This window comes from Triticum aestivum, chromosome 6D, assembly GCF_018294505.1.
Source record: "Triticum aestivum cultivar Chinese Spring chromosome 6D, IWGSC CS RefSeq v2.1, whole genome shotgun sequence".
Lineage (NCBI taxonomy): Eukaryota > Viridiplantae > Streptophyta > Magnoliopsida > Poales > Poaceae > Triticum > Triticum aestivum.
In genome coordinates this window covers 448,895,577-448,915,783 of record NC_057811.1, presented here as the reverse complement: position 1 = coordinate 448,915,783, position 20,207 = coordinate 448,895,577, and the positions used below count along the sequence as shown (strand labels likewise).

Sequence of the window (20,207 nt, the reverse complement as noted above, 5' to 3'; positions counted from 1 at the left end):
AACATCCCTTCAACCTCCAAGAGCTTTACTGAGCTTGGTAATGCTCTTGTACACACATAAGCTCATATCTTTCTTTTTCCTATGCACTTTTGCCTGTTTTATTTCAATGACGTGCCGTAACTGGCAATGCATCACAATTAAATCCTAAGGACTATTTTTTAAAATTTACATAGCATACATGGTGCTTAAGATTGAAAGCATGATTTTTATTATATTTGAGTGTTGTATGTATATATTATGTAGTCCTAGATTTATTGTCATGATGGTGTCAACTGGGTAGTCTTTCTCCTTGTTTTCATTACCTTGTAACAGAATGAAAACATCACCAGGTCTCTGTTTTTTGTTAATGTTATCGCAGAATGCAATGTCTTCATGATCTCTACAGTTTCCCCATTCTTCAGTAAACTATAGCAAATTGAGAAAATGTGCAGTTTCTGTAAAGTAGAAATAAAAATATCATACCGTGAGGCTCCCTTTTAGATACCTAAAACTAATGACAATGTAAATTCCATACTGCATGCTGAATCTAAACGAGCCGATGGTTTGAAATTAAATGCCATTTCGTTAACAATTTAACATGCTGAAGAATACCTGCAATTAGTATATTAGAGGAATATTTGTCTTCCTAGTACCAAAGTTCTGGAGAACATTAATGATTCCATCAGAGTCCATAAATAATTGAATCTCCATTCATAACTCTCTTTCTCATCATTCTTTTCTCCAGTCTGGCAGAAACTTGAAGAGAACCGTGAGTAAGTTGATGCTTAAGAATTAAGTAATGGTGTGTTTCAGTTACCTCTACTGTTCCTAATGGCTCCGAGTCAAGCACATGTAAGTTTTTTTCTTTTCTAAATTTCACGACTTGATGAAGAGGAAGCTGAGTATTTTGATCTCGAAGAGTCGGACCAATCCAACCGCTCCTGCCAAAGGTATCTTCTTTTCCAGTGGCAGTTGTTATACAGCTATGTTAACTGGCAGTCCACCAAAGGTATCTCCTAAAATTTTCCAGTGGCAGTTCAGTTAGATTAATATGAAACGTGTTACCATTACAGAGCCAATGCAAACTCATTTGCACGAATGAAGTTATCTCATCCCCAGTGATAGTTTGATAATGATTATTTCCATTCATTCACTACAGAATACAGATCGAAGCTACTATTTTTGGTTTTTGCCAGTTAACATTCTGTGCACCAGGAGTACAGGGCACTAGGCAGGCTCTAAACATAACAATCACTATCAGAAAATCTGAACCCAAGTTCTGAACCTTACAAACTTGAGACACCTAAGAACCTGGCATACTTCTTTCCTGACTTTGAAGCCCCTACAAGATGAAAGCGGCATAAGACACATTGTATCTCTCACAATAGGCTTCATAGCAAAGCAGCATCCTCATTTAACCTTATTGTGCTCACCATTTTCATAGCCTGGAACCCACAGATTTAAGTGCTTGATACATAGTTGTAAGTGCAAGCAAAGAAAAGGACATGAAGCAACTAAACAAAAGAAGCCTCTTACTCTATGTAGAACAAAAGAAGTTGCGGTTAAACACTACGTGATAAGATAGGGTACTACAATGCTTAGGCTACATCCTTGCCATAGCCTACATCCTCGCCATAGCCGACTTGACGACATCCAAGATTCTGAAGTAGTGGTAGAACAAAGAAGATTGCTCGCCCTCCAAGCCATCACGGTGGTGTCGGTTGCTCCCGGCAAGATTGTTACATGGGCTGCCCCCAATCACCAAGTCGAAGCCGCCAAATCTACCAACGTATGATGCAATTATATCAGGGGTGAGAGATTTCACGTCAGCAACCTCAATCAGCGTGCCTGTCTGGGTCTGATCCCACCAACCCCTCAAAATCCTCCTATTAGCTTCACCTATCTCAACAGAAACCACTGCCCTCATGTGAATCCCAAGCCTGTGCAAAGCTACCTCTCCTCCTCCAATACCGGTGAACAAGGACAGCACACTAACACCATTAGGAAACATGTCCCTCAGCACCGACAAGTGGTAAGCAACAGTATCAACATGGAATGAGTTGCCAAGAGATTTATATCTCTCGGTCTTGCCGACCCCCCTTGTGTGGTCCCTTGGGAAACCAAGTAGATATTCCACCTCATTAGGCTCCAACGGAGCAACCTTGTTTTTTCCAACCCAGACAAGATTCCATTTTCTACACTCATCAATGACATATTTCTGAACACTTGGAGGTGGTGGATTGCTTGACCTTGCAAGAAGACACTGGATCCGCTCTGTCGTCTTTGCACTTGCCACAGTTGTTTGCAAACAATTGAGTTGTCTTCTCGGGTCCCAAGAAGGCCACCACTTCTTATAATGAGGAAATGCCTCAAATATGGTCTTTGGAGGCAGAGGAAGAAGAGGTGATCTGTTCTCAATTGGTAAATTATGGATGTAGCCTCTTTTCCTTGCAGCTGCAGACAAATGCATAGAATCCACAAACTCTGGTTCAATGTCATACAGAAATCTTGAAATGGTCTCCCATACACCTCTTGGAGTTCGGGCCACATTTTCATAGTAGAAAAAAGGTGGTCCAATAGCTTGTTGAGGAAGCATTCTCATCACTGATGGCCGCCTATAACCGGGCAGGTTAAATCCAACCATTGGATTTGGGAGATGCATTTGTTCATCATCGCTACCATCCAAGGAAGATCGATTGCCATGTGATCCACCTCCATATCGCTTCCTCTTTTTCTTGCGCTCTTCCATCAATCTTGCTTTCTCTCTCTCTCCAAAGGAATCAAAGCATCTATCCATAACCTGCCAAATGTCACAGATTTCAGTGTCCTTACATCAAAGTAAAAGAGCGAAACTGTTATCGTATTCACATGTACATCCCACAACGCACCTGATCGTCAAATAAATTTCTGGAATGGCAATCTCCTGCAACCCGTGATGCACTAATCGAATCAACTAATACACAGAGATCAGCATCCACACCTAGGAAAATTGAAACAGGAATTTATATAGCTTAAGGTGCCTTTAACATGAAAGAAGGACCGTCAAGGAAACAATTTGAAAATGAGGCATACCACATGTTGTCATAGCCATATTGGCTTCATCTTCAGAAAAGCCCATGTCTACTAATAAGTTTATCTTCTCGTCCTTCGCCGACATCTCTTTTAGAAAATCCTGCACAAAGGTACAATAACAAACCGAGATTAGAAAACACTTGTTATATCTCATTAACTTTTTAATGCCAACTATGTGACTCCTGATAGGGAAATACAACTACATAGCGACATGTATAGGGCCAGAGAAAAGAAGGGGACCTACAGCTAAATGATCAAGAAATGAATAGCACAAACTACCCAAGAATCAAGAGAAAGAAAAACTGATCAAAAATTAGATCAATGAAATAGGAACTTGACTTCTTATTCCCCGGCGCTGTTTGAAAATGACGTTAATACAAAAGGTACTGTATGCATGAACACAAATGCTCATCATGTTACACTTGAGCAACTATGCACACTAGCAATATGAAGCACTGGTGCTGCTGGAGAATAAACTGAAGATACATGTACAACTTTGTCGTTTCATATAATGGCACTCTGTGCTGGATGCATATCAGTGGTGAAACACAGTTATCTGGTCTCTTCATGCTGCTTGCGCGATAGAAAGTTAAAAACTGATGAATGATGATATGTGTGTATTTTCAGGAGAACATGATGATATTCCCATTCCTCCCCATTTCAGGTTCATCGCCTTCCTAGGAAAGGTGTTTTTCTTTTTTTTGCTGAGCAGGTGCAATACACATCAAACACTACATACTGTTTCCCTGCTTGTTGTTTTCAGTCATTACATATATCTAGGCATGAATGGGATTGAACCATACACTATTCTCTTCACTAATTTTATTTGCATAACTTTATGAAAACTGGTTATCACATCATATATTACATGCTGAGAATTCTAAATTAGTGACTTCATCTATGCATTTCTAGCAGAATATTTATGGACCAAATCCATCATTTTTCTCGGCTCTAACAGGTAGATGTTGCTCTTCTTGAGGTTGAATTTAGAAGGATGTTTGATGCAATTAGTGTGGTATGTGATGTTCTTTCCCAGTATTATGATTGTTTTGTGTAATTCAAAATCAAAAGAAGAATCTTGAACTATGCCATTCTACAGTGAAGAATTCTAAAATCAAGTGTTCAAACTCACAATGCAATTCTACAGTGATGAAAGGCTGGGAGCAAAATAAACAAAGCTCAAACAGAATGTAAAGGAGGTGCTCAAGGTATGCATGGCAGATACTTCCTCCGTTCCAAATTATAAGATGTTTGGTAGGCTATAAAATATCATACCAAAACCTCTCATAATTTGAGACGGAGGTAGTATTTCACATATATCAGCATACAAATGATTTAAAAAGTTCTAGCTACAGAACTAAAGATAAAGAATCATCTACCTCATCACCAGAACTATCAGAGTTGTGCTCTCTACCACCAGTATCATTGTCGTTATCCCAGTTATCGGAATCAAGATCATCATCATCATCATCTTGAACATTTGGGCAGGCACAGCCAGACGTAGAGCAATCACCCAATGCACCCTCATCACCTAGTGCCTGCATTTCATATCGCCTCATAACATAAGATCCTTGCCACCAAGCAGCAAAAGTATCATAAGATAAACTCACTAATAAAGCACATTGAAAAATACCTTATATGTGAGAAGTAGCTCTAGCAACGCATTTACATCATTGTGCCCTGAAAGCAAAAGCCTCGGTTAAAACAGAAGGTGCAAACACAAAGAAGACAAATGAAATGACATTGGTTACTTTTAATATTACCAATCTCCTTAATGCCCTTCACAACCATGTCTTTTGGGAAACCCATTGTCACATATTCCTCGACTAAAGAAGTAGAGGTTGCTTCCCCGTTGGCCCACCCGTTAGAATTCTTTAGACAGTTGCACAACCAAATATTACACTATGATCATTATAATAACAAGCCATGGCTAGCTCTTATGTTGAAATACACAACCAGTTACTACCTGACGTACCAGCGTGGACGGGCCAGGAGCATCCAAGTTCCTCAAGGTCGGAGCTGATGAGGGCGCAGCCTCACCATCACTTTCCCACTCAAACTTATCATTATCATCGCTGTCGCTGGTCAAGCCCTGTGACATGAGTTAAACACACCTCGGTCAATATTAAAAGCAAACCACAAGAAAAGCAATTATAGAGAATAAAACGGCGCAGCAAAATAAGTTTATTGTGCCAGAAGCCCACAACAACCATAAGATATCGCAATTGAGATCTCCAGTGCGAAATCAGTACAAAGATTCAGCTCTAGAGTTCAGAACTCATCAAAAAGGAAGAGCAAAAACCATTTTTATTTATTTAACAAACTCCCCTTCACCACTGTCAAAGCAAAACATCAAGCTAATGCCCCAAAAATAACATTAGTGCAATTAGAAACAGTTTGTTTTGCAGTTATGGGGATGCCTGACTAACTGAAGTATGCTAGCTTTCAGATGCCAGGAAGAATAGTTTTCTGGACAGTAGAACACGATATGCAAAACAGGGCTAAACAGATTTTATAGGAGGAAAGTGACCAGGTTGGTAAATCTAAAAGGGTGATTAGATTGACCAGGTTTGCCCATTATCACCTAATAATAAACTAATAAGCAGCACTGCAGTACAACTTGATGATACGCTTGTATCAAATGGACAAACAACGGTGGTTTGCAATTCAAATGAACAGCTCAAATGCATGAGTAGTAGTAAGAAAAGATATGGACCATATAGGTGGACCTTATTAAAGAGTATCGGCATGTTCAATGCCATGTCTGGTCAAAAGAGTGCCAATGTGTCAGAACAACATACAGTCAAATAATTTGAGTTATCACAAACAATATCTTTCGTGAAGTGTTACATGAGTAGACTTATCTCAGAAATGCACCCTCATAATACTACAATTGCAAAGTTCTCGAGATATTTAATATCAAAACATGCTGTTCAAGCTTGCGCTGTGGAGACCAGGCCAAAATCGGAAGCAACAAACTTTTTTGTCACCATGAGGAAGTGAAAATACAATGCAAAATGGACTAGCTGTTTTAAGATTAAATGAATGAACCAAAAAAAATGAAGACAGGGTTGTGTTCAGGGCAGTAAGCAAATGCATAGAAAACGTCCATTGGCAGAATACAACAGTTGAATTTTCAGCTGCAGGGATGCCTAAGCCTAACTGATGCAGTGCTCTAGCTTTAACAGGTCAGGAAGAATATCTCTCTCGAGACACATGATCGTTATAGTTGACAGGATATAACAGAATTCCATGGGAGGCTCGTGACCAGCCTTAGGAAGAACTGATCTCCTAGAGACATCCAGCGTACAGCTATGTGCAATGGCGCGACACAACCCGTTGCAGCAGAGCTAATACACAAATGGTGGTACTGGGATTAGTAACTGCGAAGCGAGACAAGCTTTTGCTCGCAACAACCAATGCAATAGTCGAAATCGCAGACGCGAAATCGGTAGAAATGACTGCAGGATCTAATGTTTTTGAGAAACTGACTGCAGCATCTTATTGGGCTTAATCCCCTGATACATGACCAATGTGCGAAAACGCAGACAATGACAAACAGATTAAGGAAGCCAGCCACTGCAATATGGCAGAGCCAAGAATTGTGGTTTCCGGGGAGAGCATTTAATTTAAGGTCGAGATTTATTAAGGCAAATGCAAGTCCACTCAACAAAATAGATCCATGAAATGCGATTACCAGGACATGAGAAAACATACTACTAAAAGACTTTGAAACTATTAACACAATGGCTTTAGCTTTTGATACTGAAATTGATTAGTAAATCAACACAGGCTTGATGAATTTCCTACAACATCACATTTGGACATTGAAATTAGCTATTCCATATTTCTAAATCCCAGTTCTAATTAGTCCCCGGTTCTATTCTAATAACATGGAGCAGAGATAAAGAAATCGCCAGAATCCAAAAGGAAAAGGGGAGGAATTAATATCTGCTGCTGCTGCTGGTTGTTAGACCAGCGCGGCCGCCGCAAGAGCTGCCTCGGCCTTGGCGGCCTCTATCCAGTCAGCTCAACGCGCATTTGCGGCGTGCAGTTAGGGATTGAGGATTTGAGACTGAGGGGCGTGTGGGGAAAAAGCTTCGCTGCCTCCCATGGCGCCACCGCTGGAAGGAGACGGAGCAGGCCTGCCTCCGCAATCGCTACATGGCAAAATCAGCACAGTCCGATCCGTCTCCATGGTCTGGAACGCTTCAAGAATATACTACATGTTCTCGCTCGAACAAACCAGAAAACCCCAAATATGCAGAACAAGAATCACACACGGGGATTCAGGAAGTGGGAGGAGGACAAGAGAGGAAAGAGAGAGAGAGCCCACCGCCATCGTTGGCGCCAGAAGATCGGCACGCCCGCTCTCACTATCTCCCTGCCGTGAGAAGTGGGAGGAGGACGACGAGGAGGGCGGCGACGGCGTGCTCGTCCGCCCCTCGCTGGCTTTCAAGACGTGGCTACTGCGGTGCGCCTGCCGGGACGTGTACTTCACACCGGGCGCGCATGGTTTTCTACCAGCAGAACGGACACTGGGGAGTACTTTGCGAGCCGTGCTGCTCTGTTTCGACGTGGTGTGCGGCCGCGCACAAAACTGCCCGCAGAGTTTTGTGCGCAGCACACATCTCAATGGATAAATAAGAGAGAAGAGGGATGGGGAGATGTGCCAAAGCGGTGGTGGGTGGTGGTGGAGGCGTCGGTGGTGATAATAACTAAGTTAGACTGGTCATGGCTGTCCAGCACGGTTTTAGGCTGGACTTAGCTGGATAGCTTTGACCGGTCTTTTCATATAAAATATAGGCATAAATTAATACTATGTTATTTTTTAGGACTTATATGATCATTGCGTATTTCTATATTTATTTTGATCATCAATCGGGCTGATAATTATGTTGGGTGCCATAAGAATTATACATTAAAAACTTATTTTGAATACAATATTATTTTTCTATTTTTATGGCATGTCATTAATATTTTATCAATGGAATTCACGATTAAAGTTGGCAAATCTTGGGAGTTTTTAATTGTATATTAGTGTGGTTAATGCAATTACTACTGTCTAATTTTGTTATTATCTCCCTTTGTAAATAAATGGCTTTTTAAGAAGCTTATAGTAGAATTTTTCTAATTTTGACTCATAACATTTGATAGAACGTTAATATAGGGTGGCAGTCGCGCTACATGCTAAAAGTGACGCGCCAAGCATTGGCATAAGAAATCACGGGACGCTGCATCGAGCATGGGGCGAAATACAACCCATTAACGGTGGCGCAATGGGCGCTCGCTGAGCTATGCCACGTCATTTTCCACATTGCGAGCAGAAAAAAGAAAAGAAAGAAGAACCAGCCATCGATTCCTTCCCTGGGAAGGCAACTCCCCTGTCGAGCCGCCGCCTCCTCTCCCCTTCCCTCACAGCACCTTCTCTCTCTCGTCTTCCTCGCCTTCGACAGCCGCGCCCGGAGGAGGTCGTCACCGGCGCCCGCATCCTCGGCTCCCCGCCGCCGATTTGCCCCGCAGTTAGCCCCCACCCTTCTCCTGCCTCGAGCCCCGGCCCCTTTTCTTTTCCTCTCCCAAAACACACAAATATCTCCATCAGGAGGAGGCAGCAGAGCAGCTGCCAGGGGCTGGGAAGGTGAGGCGGAGGAGAAGGTGGAGCGAATGAGAAGGTGGAGCGGAGGAGAAGGAGGAGGGGACGCCGCCGGCCGTGCACCTCGAGGGATGATCGGGTGGGAGGAGAAGGCGGCGGCGGCAACTTCGATCTGTGATGTGTCACCAGCGCCGCCACAGGCACGGATGATAGGATTTGAGGTAAGCCTGATCCCTCGCCTCTTCCCATTCCTCCTCCGTGTCTCAGCGCACGCAGGTGGCTGCAGGCCGACTGCTTCTTCCCAACGGCCTCCTCGACTTCGTCGTCGAGGCCCCGGACGGTGCCGACCCCTACCCCCCACGCCCCCCACTGCCGGTCTCCGTGGCCTACCCTAGGCTCTCCGACCGGCTGCTCCGCGCCGCCCACCGGCTCAACGGCGTGGGTGTATGTGGCACACACCGGAGGAAGAGGTGAGACGAAGAGAAAGGGTTACAGTCGGATGGACTTCTATTGGTTTGCTTCAAACTGCATCTTAATCTATAGCTTGTGTAGCTTGTAGGCTCTGCACTGAGGACTCGATGATGGATGTGAATGTGAGCAGCAAGCTATGAAGTGAGAATCCCTTGCTTTTGTTAGGTAGTCAATCTGTGGACCAGATGGGTATGACTGCATTTGGGTGTTTGTTTTGGCATCTCTTTCCAACAGGCAGTCATGGTAATAAATTCAGAAATGTGTTGAATGTCTTTCATCTTTGCAGCTTCATGGTGTAGGATAAAAAATGGCAGTAGCCCAACACAAACTGTGTGATCTGCTTCAAAATTTCTTCATTCTAAAGTAGCACTGAATCGAAAGGAAATTCCGGAAACCTTGCGGGCGTCTGGGTATGTGTTTTTATAAACTGTCAACTGTAAATTGCTTGGTTCCTTTCAAAAAGACTGAAAATATCTTACTAGATAGTAACGTTTAGACTTGTGGTGGACTAGCAATCCTTACAATAGATGAACAGATTTATCTGTTGAATAAAAAGTGATATTGGTAACTACTCCCTCCGTTCCAAATTACTCGCCGTGGTTTTAGTTCAAATTTGAACTAAAACCACAGCGAGTAATTTGGAACGGAGGGAGTATGTGACATATATGCAAATCCGAGTTGGCATAATGGAATATAGATGGAGACACTATTATCCATCTCTATTTAGCTTGTCATAAAAATGTAGTTATTTGCTAGCTAGCTATTTCGTTTACTGCCAATTGTCTTTGCCTTATCCATTTTTTAATATTACTTCTACATGCCAAGAGAATATGCAGTATAAAAGTTTTACATGTAGATCTTGCTGATGTTATATCATGCATTTATGTGCTTTAGTTTTTGTTTCGCTTTTCTTACTTTCTGTAGGCACGTGTGCTGTAGTTGTAGCAAATTAGACAAGCTACACCCCTAATGGCGGGTGTATGGAGCTCAGGAAGGCTATCTGCAACAAGCTTCAGGGCGCGTGCACATGGACGAATTTCTTATTTTCAGAATATCCATACTGAATAAGTAGTCTAATTGATTTCCTTGTTGTTCGGTTATCGACATGCAGAGGATAATGGTCTAGACTATAGCCCAGATCATGTGCTAGCGACCAATGGAGCTAAGCAATGCATTACACAAGCTGTTGTTGATGTTTTCTCACGTGGTGATGAGGTAAAGTTATCATCTTTGTATATCACAATTTTTTAGGATAAATACTTTTCATACTAGCTTAGATAATACCATGAAAATGGCAGAACCAAGTGGTTATTTGGTAGTCCTTTTGTTGTTCCGGTCCTTGAAATTTAGCAGACCGCTTCATTTTCTTTTAAACTGCAAATTTAGTTTGGGTCTTCCATGCTTTGTCATTATTGTGTCTCCTTATTTTTCTTATGAACCTATCTCTCTACCCATCCATTTAGATGGCATGCCCTTACTAATGTAATAGTATATTATGTATGGACGAAGTCAGCATCACTAAATGTGTACTCTTATAAATTTTGTTTTTCACACTTTTGTAATAATTTTGGGATGTTTGTATCTTCAGATGCAGGGGCAGGGGGAGGTTTCTCTTCTATTACTTCCAGTTTACAAAATATCTTTTCAGGTACAAGCCTAACAAATTGCTTGCCAGCGACGGCTTCGCGGACCAGCCGCCGGAGATCGCCGAGGCCACCAGGGGCTATTACTTCCAGTTTACAAAATATCTTTTCAGGTACAAGCCTAACAAATTGCTTGCCAGCGACGGCTTCGCGGACCAGCTGCCGGAGATCGCCGAGGCCACCAGGGGCAAGGGAACCGTCGTCTTCCAGTGCGCCTTCAGCCAGGTGAGGTCCCATCCTTCCTTCTTCAATATTCATCTCATGTGCCTTCTTGATTCCTCCAACATCACTTGCTAAGCCAAGCACGGTAGTAGTATACTAGACGAAAAGTTCTTTTTGTGGATCTAGAAATGTTTCGCCGGAGCTGCATGAGCCCATATACTCTAGCAGAAAGCCACAAGTGGCCAGGATCAACAAATGACCTGCGGAGCTTCATATTCAGTTATTTATTAGCTGCTTGCTTGCTTCAAATGTCTAGATACTATAGGAATTAAGGTTCTGTTCTCTCTACTTCGTAGATTTTATTGTATATACATGTAGATAACTTCAAGAGGTTGGATGCAGATGCAACACATTCAGTTGCTCCTGCACTGTAAAGTTGCATGTTTTTGTAGGTGATTGCTCACCTTTTAGTCAACATCCTTATAGTTTTAGTTCAGACACAACTTTCCATGTTGTCAATAAAAAATTCCATTTACTGCATATATAGGAAAAAGGAGAAGATCTGCAGGAAGAGTTTAGCAAGAGAAAGTTGTTTTTCCTTTGGTTAACGCAATCAACACTTCTGCTTCGGTACAACCCCCTAAACATATCAACCGATGAGATTTTTTCATACCTCTTCATAATAAAGGGTAGGATGGTCCTTTTACATTTCTTTTAAGCCGCGTACCTTGGAGGTCAACTGGGCCGGCCCAACAGTGAGCATTCTATCTATGGGAAACAGTAATAGTGGAAAATCCAAAAATAATCAGCATGTAGTGCGATTCGAACATAAGACCTTCTGCTCTCACCGAAACAGACCAACCACTTGATCAAGCAAGCTCTCTGTTGGCTAAATTGCAACGTGTCTTAGAGAACTATTACCACCGTCCAGGATTTCAAGGGCAACCAGGCTTGAGTGCTCCAGAAAGACGAAACTTTCTCTGGCGTTGCAACGAGCCGGCATGCAGGAGCAATGGCTGGATTAATTAATTAATTAATATAAGCGACGAGAGTGGTTTTTTGGCACATGGGAGCGCGTGCTCCTGGTTTTAAAAATGTGTTTTAAACATATTTTAAAATGTCAAAAAATTCCAAACAAAAACCTGAGGCGTACATCTCGATATTGTATATGCTCACAAAGTCGTTTCATGAGAAACCGACAGCTTGTGTGTCGTGTGTGAAAATGACAAAATCCAGTGTTAAAAAATAATTTTCACAAGACATCATTTTGTATTTTGTACACAAGCCACAAAAAATGTTGATTTTCTTCGAAACTTGACGTGCACACATATAATGTTGAGATGTATGTGCTAGAATTTTGTTTGAAATTTTTCCACAGTTTGAAATATTTTTTTCACGTGCAGAAGCGACATCCTATATTAGAAGACCAGCCAATGCATCCACTCAAGGAAAAAAAAGCCAATGCATGCAAGGTAATTGTGTCTTGAGCCATCGGCATTAACTGCCTCCCAACATTACAGCTCTACCCAATGCTATAAATTAACCATTGTGGATTTCTTGATACTGCCGCTTCGGCTAGCTGGCCTTCAAATCACAGACGGAGGTAGTATGATCAGGGACAGATTTAAAGGTTTTAGGAATTTTGAATGTGACTTTTCTTAATGCAAAACAAATTTGAACGTAACCGATTTGAACATCGCTTGGAATTTTGAATGCGACTTTTTTTAAACATTAAACAAATGCAAACAATTTTCTCAAAAAGTGGAACAAATTTTGAAACTCTAAACAATTCTGATAATTGAGAGAAAAATGAAATTCCGAACAATTTTTCAAAATGCAAACAATTTTGAAACTCTTACCATCGTTGAAAACCCGACCATTATTTGAAATATTCGAACATTTTTGGAAAATATGAACAAATAATTGCCTTGAACCTTGTTTGAACTTTACGATTTTGAAAAAGAAAGAATAAGAAAAAGACAAAAAAAATGGATTCATGAACCTTCTAGAAGGTATCCAAACCGGTAAAAACCGACCTGGAACCATCTAGAAGGTTCCCAAACCCAGCATGTGTAGAGGCAACAAAAAAGTAAAACTCCAGAAAATGTAAGACTAGTAAAAAATTCAAAAAAAATTGGCATAGTACCTTGAATTGGTCATAAAAAGGCATGGAAAAAATTGGGGCCATCACAAAGATGTCTAGAAAGAACATGCGATGAGACAGAGACATCTGCCCTACACGGACACCCTCAGTTGAACATGGTCTATTTTTAGACATCTGAAATGACCGCACATTTTGCAAGTAGGTGGGCATGCTCATGCTAACCATGCATGTCAAGTTTGAATGATTTCAAACATTGTATGGCAGTTGCGACACGTCCGACCATTTATCGGTCCTTTTTTACCGAGAAAACTTCAGAAAATGCAAAATTTATAAAAAATCAAAACAACTTGGCATGGTGCCTTGAATTGGTCATATAAGGCCATGTAAAAATATTGGTTCTATTTCAAGGCTATCGAGAAACAACATGCTCTCAAATGGAGCCATCTCGTCTACCCGAACACACTTTGTTCAACATGGTCTATTATTGGTCAGCTATAGTTTTGTTTCTATTTTTCTCGCATTTTTGTTTCTTTTTTGACTTTATGTTTCCTTTGGAATTTGCTTATGTGAACACTTAAAAAATCAGAATTTTGATTTTTGTTCTCATTTTTTAATATGTTCGTAATTTCAAAATGTGCTCCAAATTTTCAAAAGAATGTTCTCATTTTCAAATATTTTTCACAGATTTAGAAAGAAAATCGTGCATTAATAAAAGTTCATGGATTTCAAAAAATGTTCGTGTTTTCAATTTTGTTTTGGAATTTCGAAAATGTTTATGTTAAAAAAATCACAGAATCTAAAAAGTATTCGTTATTAAAAAATTGACAATTTTCGGTGAAGCGTTCGAAAATTAAATGTGCCGCTTCTAAATGTTTATAAAATGCGTGCGCTGGTTCACGTATCATGTTGGTGGCTGGTCCAGTGGCTAGCAGCACTATAACACAACACTGTGGTCGCAAGTTTGAATCCCTGGCTTCGCGTATACTATTTTTGTGATTTTGAGTTGCGCCTGCTCGGTTCCTGTTAGTGGGCCGGCCTAGTCGTTGCGCCTGCTCAGTTCCTGTTGGTGGGCCGGGCCAGTATCGGATCTTCTGCAGAAACATACGGCGTATACGTCCAGATACATACAAAAGTGGGTATAATTTGTGAAATGACCCTATTGCCCTTTATACGTTTTGTGAGGGGGGTTGTACCGAAGCGGAACTCATCAATCAAATAGTTGCAGTATTTAATTTGAGATGGTGAATGCCATCTTTGATGTATGTTATTTGATTTTCCTTTCATGTGTTCCTTTGTGATACATCAATTTTATCCAGCCTGCACATCATCTAAACTACAAAGGAATGCAAGTGTTTATGCTATTTCAGTGACAATTGTATAATTCCCTAGGACATTAAGTGGTCTGGTTTCTGCATATGGAAACATAGTTTTTTTGGAGGATCCGAAGAATGAAGATAGCAGACTGTAGACTAACTGAGCATTGAGAAGAGTGGTTTCGACACTGATATATGTACATTTCTGTACACCATTATATTCTGCAATTCATTCTAGCTACTTTTGTTATTCAGACTATTCTAAATAATAACCATATAACCATATCCTTCTCTCTATTGCCTTAGACACGTCCCTTCTTTACTTCTTTGACTTGGTGAGTGATTGAGTGATTTAGGCAGCTTTTTTGTTTTCGGTCTGATTTCCTGAGCTGAACATGTGGTTATCTTACATCTTTGTATGTCCATACGATACAGTCATTCTGATACTCGATGCGTTGTACCGTGATCGCGACTATGCCAGGTTCTTTGTGCTCGAGACCATCGCCAGAGGGCTGTATTTCGGTGAGGGTCTCGTCTTACTTACTGAATTTTGCCTTCGCATATATATTTCGGTCTATAGACATCAAGTTTACAGTCACTAACTTACTCTATTAAATTAGATGGAAATCCAGTATAATTTATATCTATGCACTGGTTATGTTACTTTGGTAATGTGAACTTCTGATATAACTGTGCTAGAGATTTTATTTGACCCATGGATATGATACTCACCTTTGCTGGGTCTCATGTATGAATATTATTTCTACAGGAACTGCACCTAACATAAGCCACAAACAGGCACGCCTAGAGGTGTCAAGTACTTTGGCGAGCTGGAGAAACGTTACTTCTGGGGCAATGAAGTGAAGCTCTACGAACACCATGTGGATAAGCTTTTCGCAATGTTTTGGCAGAAGGCGCCAAAGATCAAGTAACAAGGCCAGCGCATGGTATGTTCAAACACACAGCCTGTTGTTCATCATGACAACATATTGTATTTTCTCATTCTCTCATTCTTTTCCTTTATCTTGATAGGAAGGTGACATATGCGCCTTTCATTTCAAGCGCAAGGATGGGCGCCGCCTCTCCCTCACCGTTCATCGTCTCAAGACGCATGCCGCGAGCAGCACCTACCGCCTATATATATGAATCATCTATCATGTTTAGTTTCTGTTTAAGACTTCGTATGTCTGCATTTTGCTGATCCGATGAACTGTGTCTCTTTTGGAGATCACCTGCCTTTTGAAAGATGTGCATCTTTGATTTCAGCTGCTGGACGTCTCTTTGTGCTCACTGATCCACCTTGTAAAACATGTTTGCTTGCTCTGCTTGCTATCCTTTATGACTAAAATATCTGATGATGCAGTTCTTCTCCATGCATTTTGTTTTTAACGGTTGGCGCTCATTAGTACTGTGCAAACACGTTCTCAATTCCAAATCTCCAATAGCTAGATTAGTACGCACATTCATGCCTCAAGAGGCGCGCCCAGGGCGCGCCCCAGTCACTAGTGGTAGAGGCATCAAACGTGAATCATCCACGCATATTGTGTCATCGTATGGGAGCAAACATGGGAGTATTTACAGCCGGACTTGGCAAATTTGACCCCTCAAACGCCCACGGATACGTCCGGGCATGTTCGCGGACAGTGATCGGTCACGTCTCAAATAATCCATTCCACAACGGGATACCTCAAATTAGAAACCTCAAATCCATACTATAACATGCAACATAAACCTAATCTTAGGTGGAGCCCGTCCGGCTCCGCCGTGCCCATGTCCAGCGGTCGGTTGCGCTCTCTAGAGTGTTGGTCCAGTCCTCGGTGAGGTAGAGTAGGACATGGGACACGAGCCGGCTCACGGGACTCAAGGCGATGAGGTCTCCCATGCCTTACTCTTCCTCGTCGGAGCCGGGAACCCTAACTGTGCCGGTGGATGTCAGATCGATGATGGATCCGTCCTGGGATGAGCCAACGACATCCACCACAACACAGTTGCGACACCCAGACTGCTGCACTATACGGGACGACGGAGAATGCGACTCCACGCCACCGAGTTCAGACACCAGACGGACCGCACCGCCTCCGGTGAGGCAGCGATGCCGCACCTTGTGGTCGATCCATGCGCCATTTGGGCAGACACAATGAATTCCCGATGGAAGGAATCCGAGCGTTGTTGTCGGGCGGCCTCCTCACGGGAGCAACGGAGCGCAAGCCGGGCGGTCATCTCCTCCTTGGGGCTGCATGGGATGAGCTCGGGGTCGATGGATCTGAAGGTGTAGGACCCATATCTGTTGCCTGCCATGCAGGAGAAGGCCGGAGATTGCCAGACGGGAGCTTAGCAGATTGGGAGGAATATATGTGGGGTCGGATGGGCCAACATGGGTCGGGTCCGACGTGGCGGGCACCCCCATATTCGCCCTAGATTTGGGCTGGATATGAGGGGTGCCGGTTAGGCTGAACGTTTCAGGCCAGTTTGAGGCGGCCGCCTGTGTCTTTTTTTGTGACCGGTCAGTGACCAGGCCGTCCGCCCAGGCGTTTGAGGCAGATTTGGCGTGCCCGGCTGTAGATGCTCTAAGATCATCATATCTTATATATTAGTAACATGAAACTAATATTATTCGATGTGCCATTAAAACATTTTCACGATTCCCCAATAATGTATTGAAGGAAATATGCCCTAGAGGCAATAATAAAGTTGTTATTTATATTTCCTTATATCATGATAAATGTTTATTATTCATGCTAGAATTGTATTAACCGGAAACTTAGTACATGTGTGAATACATAGACAAAACAGAGTGTCCCTAATATGCCTCTACTTGACTAGCTCGTTAATCAAAGATGGTTAAGTTTCCTAGCCATAGACATGTGTTGTCATTTGATGAACGGGATCATGTCATTAAAGAATGATGTGATGGACAAGACACATCCGTTAGCTTAGCACTATGATCGTTTAGTTTATTGCTATTGCTTTCTTCATGACTTATACATGTTCCTATGACTATGAGATTATGCAACTCCCGAATATCAGAGGAACACTTAGTGTGCTATCAAACGTCACAACGTAACTGAGTGATTATAAAGATGCTCTACAGGTGTCTCCGATGTTGTTTGTTGAGTTGGCATAGATCGAGATTAGGATTTGTCACTCCGATTGTCGGAGAGGCATCTCTAGGCCCTCTCGGTAATGCACATCACTATAAGCCTTGCAAGCAATGTGACTAATGAGTTAGTTGCGGGATGATGCACTACGGAATGAGTAAAAAGACTTGCCGGTAATGAGATTGAACTAGGTATGATGATACCGACGATCGAATCTCGGGCAAGTAACATACCGATGACAAAGGGAACAACGTATGTTGTTATGCGGTTTGACCGATAAAGATCTTCGTAGAATATGTAGGAACCAATACGAGCATCCAGGTTCCTCTATTGGTTATTGACCGGAGATGAGTCTCGGTCATGTCTACATAGTTCTCGAACCCGTAGGGTCCGCACGCTTAACGTTCGATGACAATCGGTATTATGAGTTTATGTTTTTTGATGTACCGAAGGTAGTTCGGAGTCCCGGATGTTATCACGGATATGACAAGGAGTCTCGAAATGGTCAAGACATGAAGATTGATATATTGGAAGGTTATGTTTGGACACTGCAATGGTTTCGGATGAGTTCGGGCATTTACCGGAGTACTCAGGGTGTGCAAAACCGAACCAGAAACCAAAAACCGAACCAAAAAAACAAACCGAACCGAATTTTCGGTTTTTTCAGGTTACGGTTTCAGTTTCAGTTTTCGATTCTTGAAACCATTTAGCATTTGGTTTTTTCGGTTAGAAACCGAAAACCGTTCGGTTAAACCGAAATAACCGAAGTTCGCGTCTGTGTGCAAGAATATGAGCTGAGCCCTTCGCCACCGTTTCTTTTATAGCCATCCGCTCACCCCGCTGCAGCTCAATAGGCGAGGTGGTACTAAATCTCTACAGCTCGAACGAACCGGAACCAGGGCACATCACATGCGCTTATTTGGGCTCAAAGTATCCAGCCCATTCGGCCACTTTGTCTAGCGATCCACCACGCGCGGTGTCATCCTAGGCAGTCGATCGCTAAAAAAGGGAGTTGATCGCTCAAAAAAAAGAAGGATTGGCCTGGGTTGAGAGCTCGTGGCCGCGTGGATGCGCAAGATTTTTCTGTCATTCCATTTTCTACTTCCTCTCTCATTTAATAAATCATATCTACTGCCATTTAATCAATACCAAATCATGTGGACCTCCGACACCTACCTAATCTCTCATATTTGCTGCTATCTAATGCATATGGCTAAATCATGGCTGTCATCTAATTACACAATCTACGTACACATTTCTCACAAGAAAATCTAACCTACATACATGTCATGAACGAAAGCATGTGACCAAATAATTTTTTTTTTGTATACAAATTCGCGTCAACTTTGGTTATTACCGAAACCAAACCGAAATTAAATGGTTATTACCGAAACCGAACCGTATCTACGTATAAAACCGTATAAACCGAAGTATAAAAACCGTATAAACCAAAAACCGTATAAACTGAACCGAATCAAACCGAAAAAACCGAATGCACACCCTGACGGAGTACCGAGGGGTTACCGGAACCCCCCGGGGGCTTAATGGGCCTACATGGGCTTTAGTGGAAGAGAGAGGAGGCGGCCAAGAGGTGGGGCGCGCCCCCCAAGCCCAATCCGAATTGGGGAGGGGGGCCGGCCCCTCTTTCCTTCTTCTCCTCTTCCCCTTCCTCCCCCCTCCTAGTTGGACTAGGAAAGGGGGGAAACCTACTCCTAGTAGGAGTAAGAATCCCCCCTTGGGAGCGCACCATGAGGCCGGCCGGCCCCCCTCCCCTCCTTTATATACGGGGGAGGGGGCACCCCATAGACACACAAGTTGATCTTAGCCGTGTGCGGTGCCCCCTTCCACATATTTCCACCTCGGTCATATTATCGTAGTGCTTAGGCGAAGCCCTGCATTGGTAACTTCATCATCACCGTCAACACGCCGTCGTGCTGACGAAACTCTCCCTCGACCTCAGCTGGATCTAGAAGTTCGAGGGACGTCGCCGAGCTGAACGTGTGCAGTTCGCGGAGGTTCCGTGCGTTCGGTACTTGATTGGTTGGATCGCGAAGACGTTCGACTACATCAACTGTATTACTTAACGCTTCCGCTTTTGGTCTACGAGGGTACGTGGACACACTCTCCCCGCTCGTTTCTATGCTTCTCCTAGATAGATCTTGCGTGATCATAGAATAATTTTGAAATACTACGTTCCCCAACAGTGGCATCAGAGCCAGGTCTATGCGTATATGTTAAATGCACGAGTAGAACACAAAGAGTTGTGGGCGATAATAGTCATAGTGCTTACCAGCATGTCATACTTTGATTCGGCGGTGTTGTTGGATGAAGCGGCCCAGACCGACATTACATGACCGCGTTCATGAGACTGGTTCTACCGCCGTGCTTCGCACACAGGTGGCTAGTGGGTGTCTGTTTCTCCAACTTTAGTTGAATCGAGTGTGACTACGCCCGGTTCTTGTTGAAGGTTAAAACAACAAACTTGACAAAAAATCATTGTGGTTTTAATGCGTAGGTAAGAACGGTTCTTGCTAAGCCCGTAGCAGCCACGTAAAACTTGCAACAACAAAGTAGAGGACGTCTAACTTGTTTTTGCAGGGCATGTTGTGATGTGATATGGTCAAGACGTGATTATATAAATTGTTGTATGAGATGATCATGTTTTGTAACAAGGTTATCGGCAACTAGCAGGAGCCATATGGTTGTCGCTTTATTGTATGAAATGCAATCGCCATGTAATTGCTTTACTTTATCACTAAGCGGTAGTGATAG

General features: G+C 42.6%; 1 protein-coding gene across 2 annotated transcripts; it reads right to left on the bottom strand.

Annotated features, from left to right (window-relative positions):
• Window positions 1-1,354: 1,354 nt before the first annotated feature.
• LOC123145757 (DNA (cytosine-5)-methyltransferase DRM2) lies at window positions 1,355-7,715 on the bottom strand. Of its 2 annotated transcripts, none has more exons than XM_044565242.1 (8): window positions 7,388-7,715; window positions 5,018-5,143; window positions 4,815-4,923; window positions 4,685-4,731; window positions 4,431-4,589; window positions 3,052-3,151; window positions 2,868-2,959; window positions 1,355-2,779 (listed from the first exon to the last, which is right to left on the bottom strand). In XM_044565242.1, exons 1-8 carry the CDS (start codon window positions 7,391-7,393, stop codon window positions 1,601-1,603), a joined length of 1,818 nt encoding a protein of 605 aa, XP_044421177.1. In that variant the 5' UTR covers window positions 7,394-7,715; the 3' UTR covers window positions 1,355-1,600. The 2 variants fall into 2 exon arrangements, with proteins under 2 accessions (XP_044421177.1, XP_044421178.1); XM_044565243.1 differs by having other exon boundaries at window positions 5,027-5,143.
• Window positions 7,716-20,207: the final 12,492 nt, after the last annotated feature.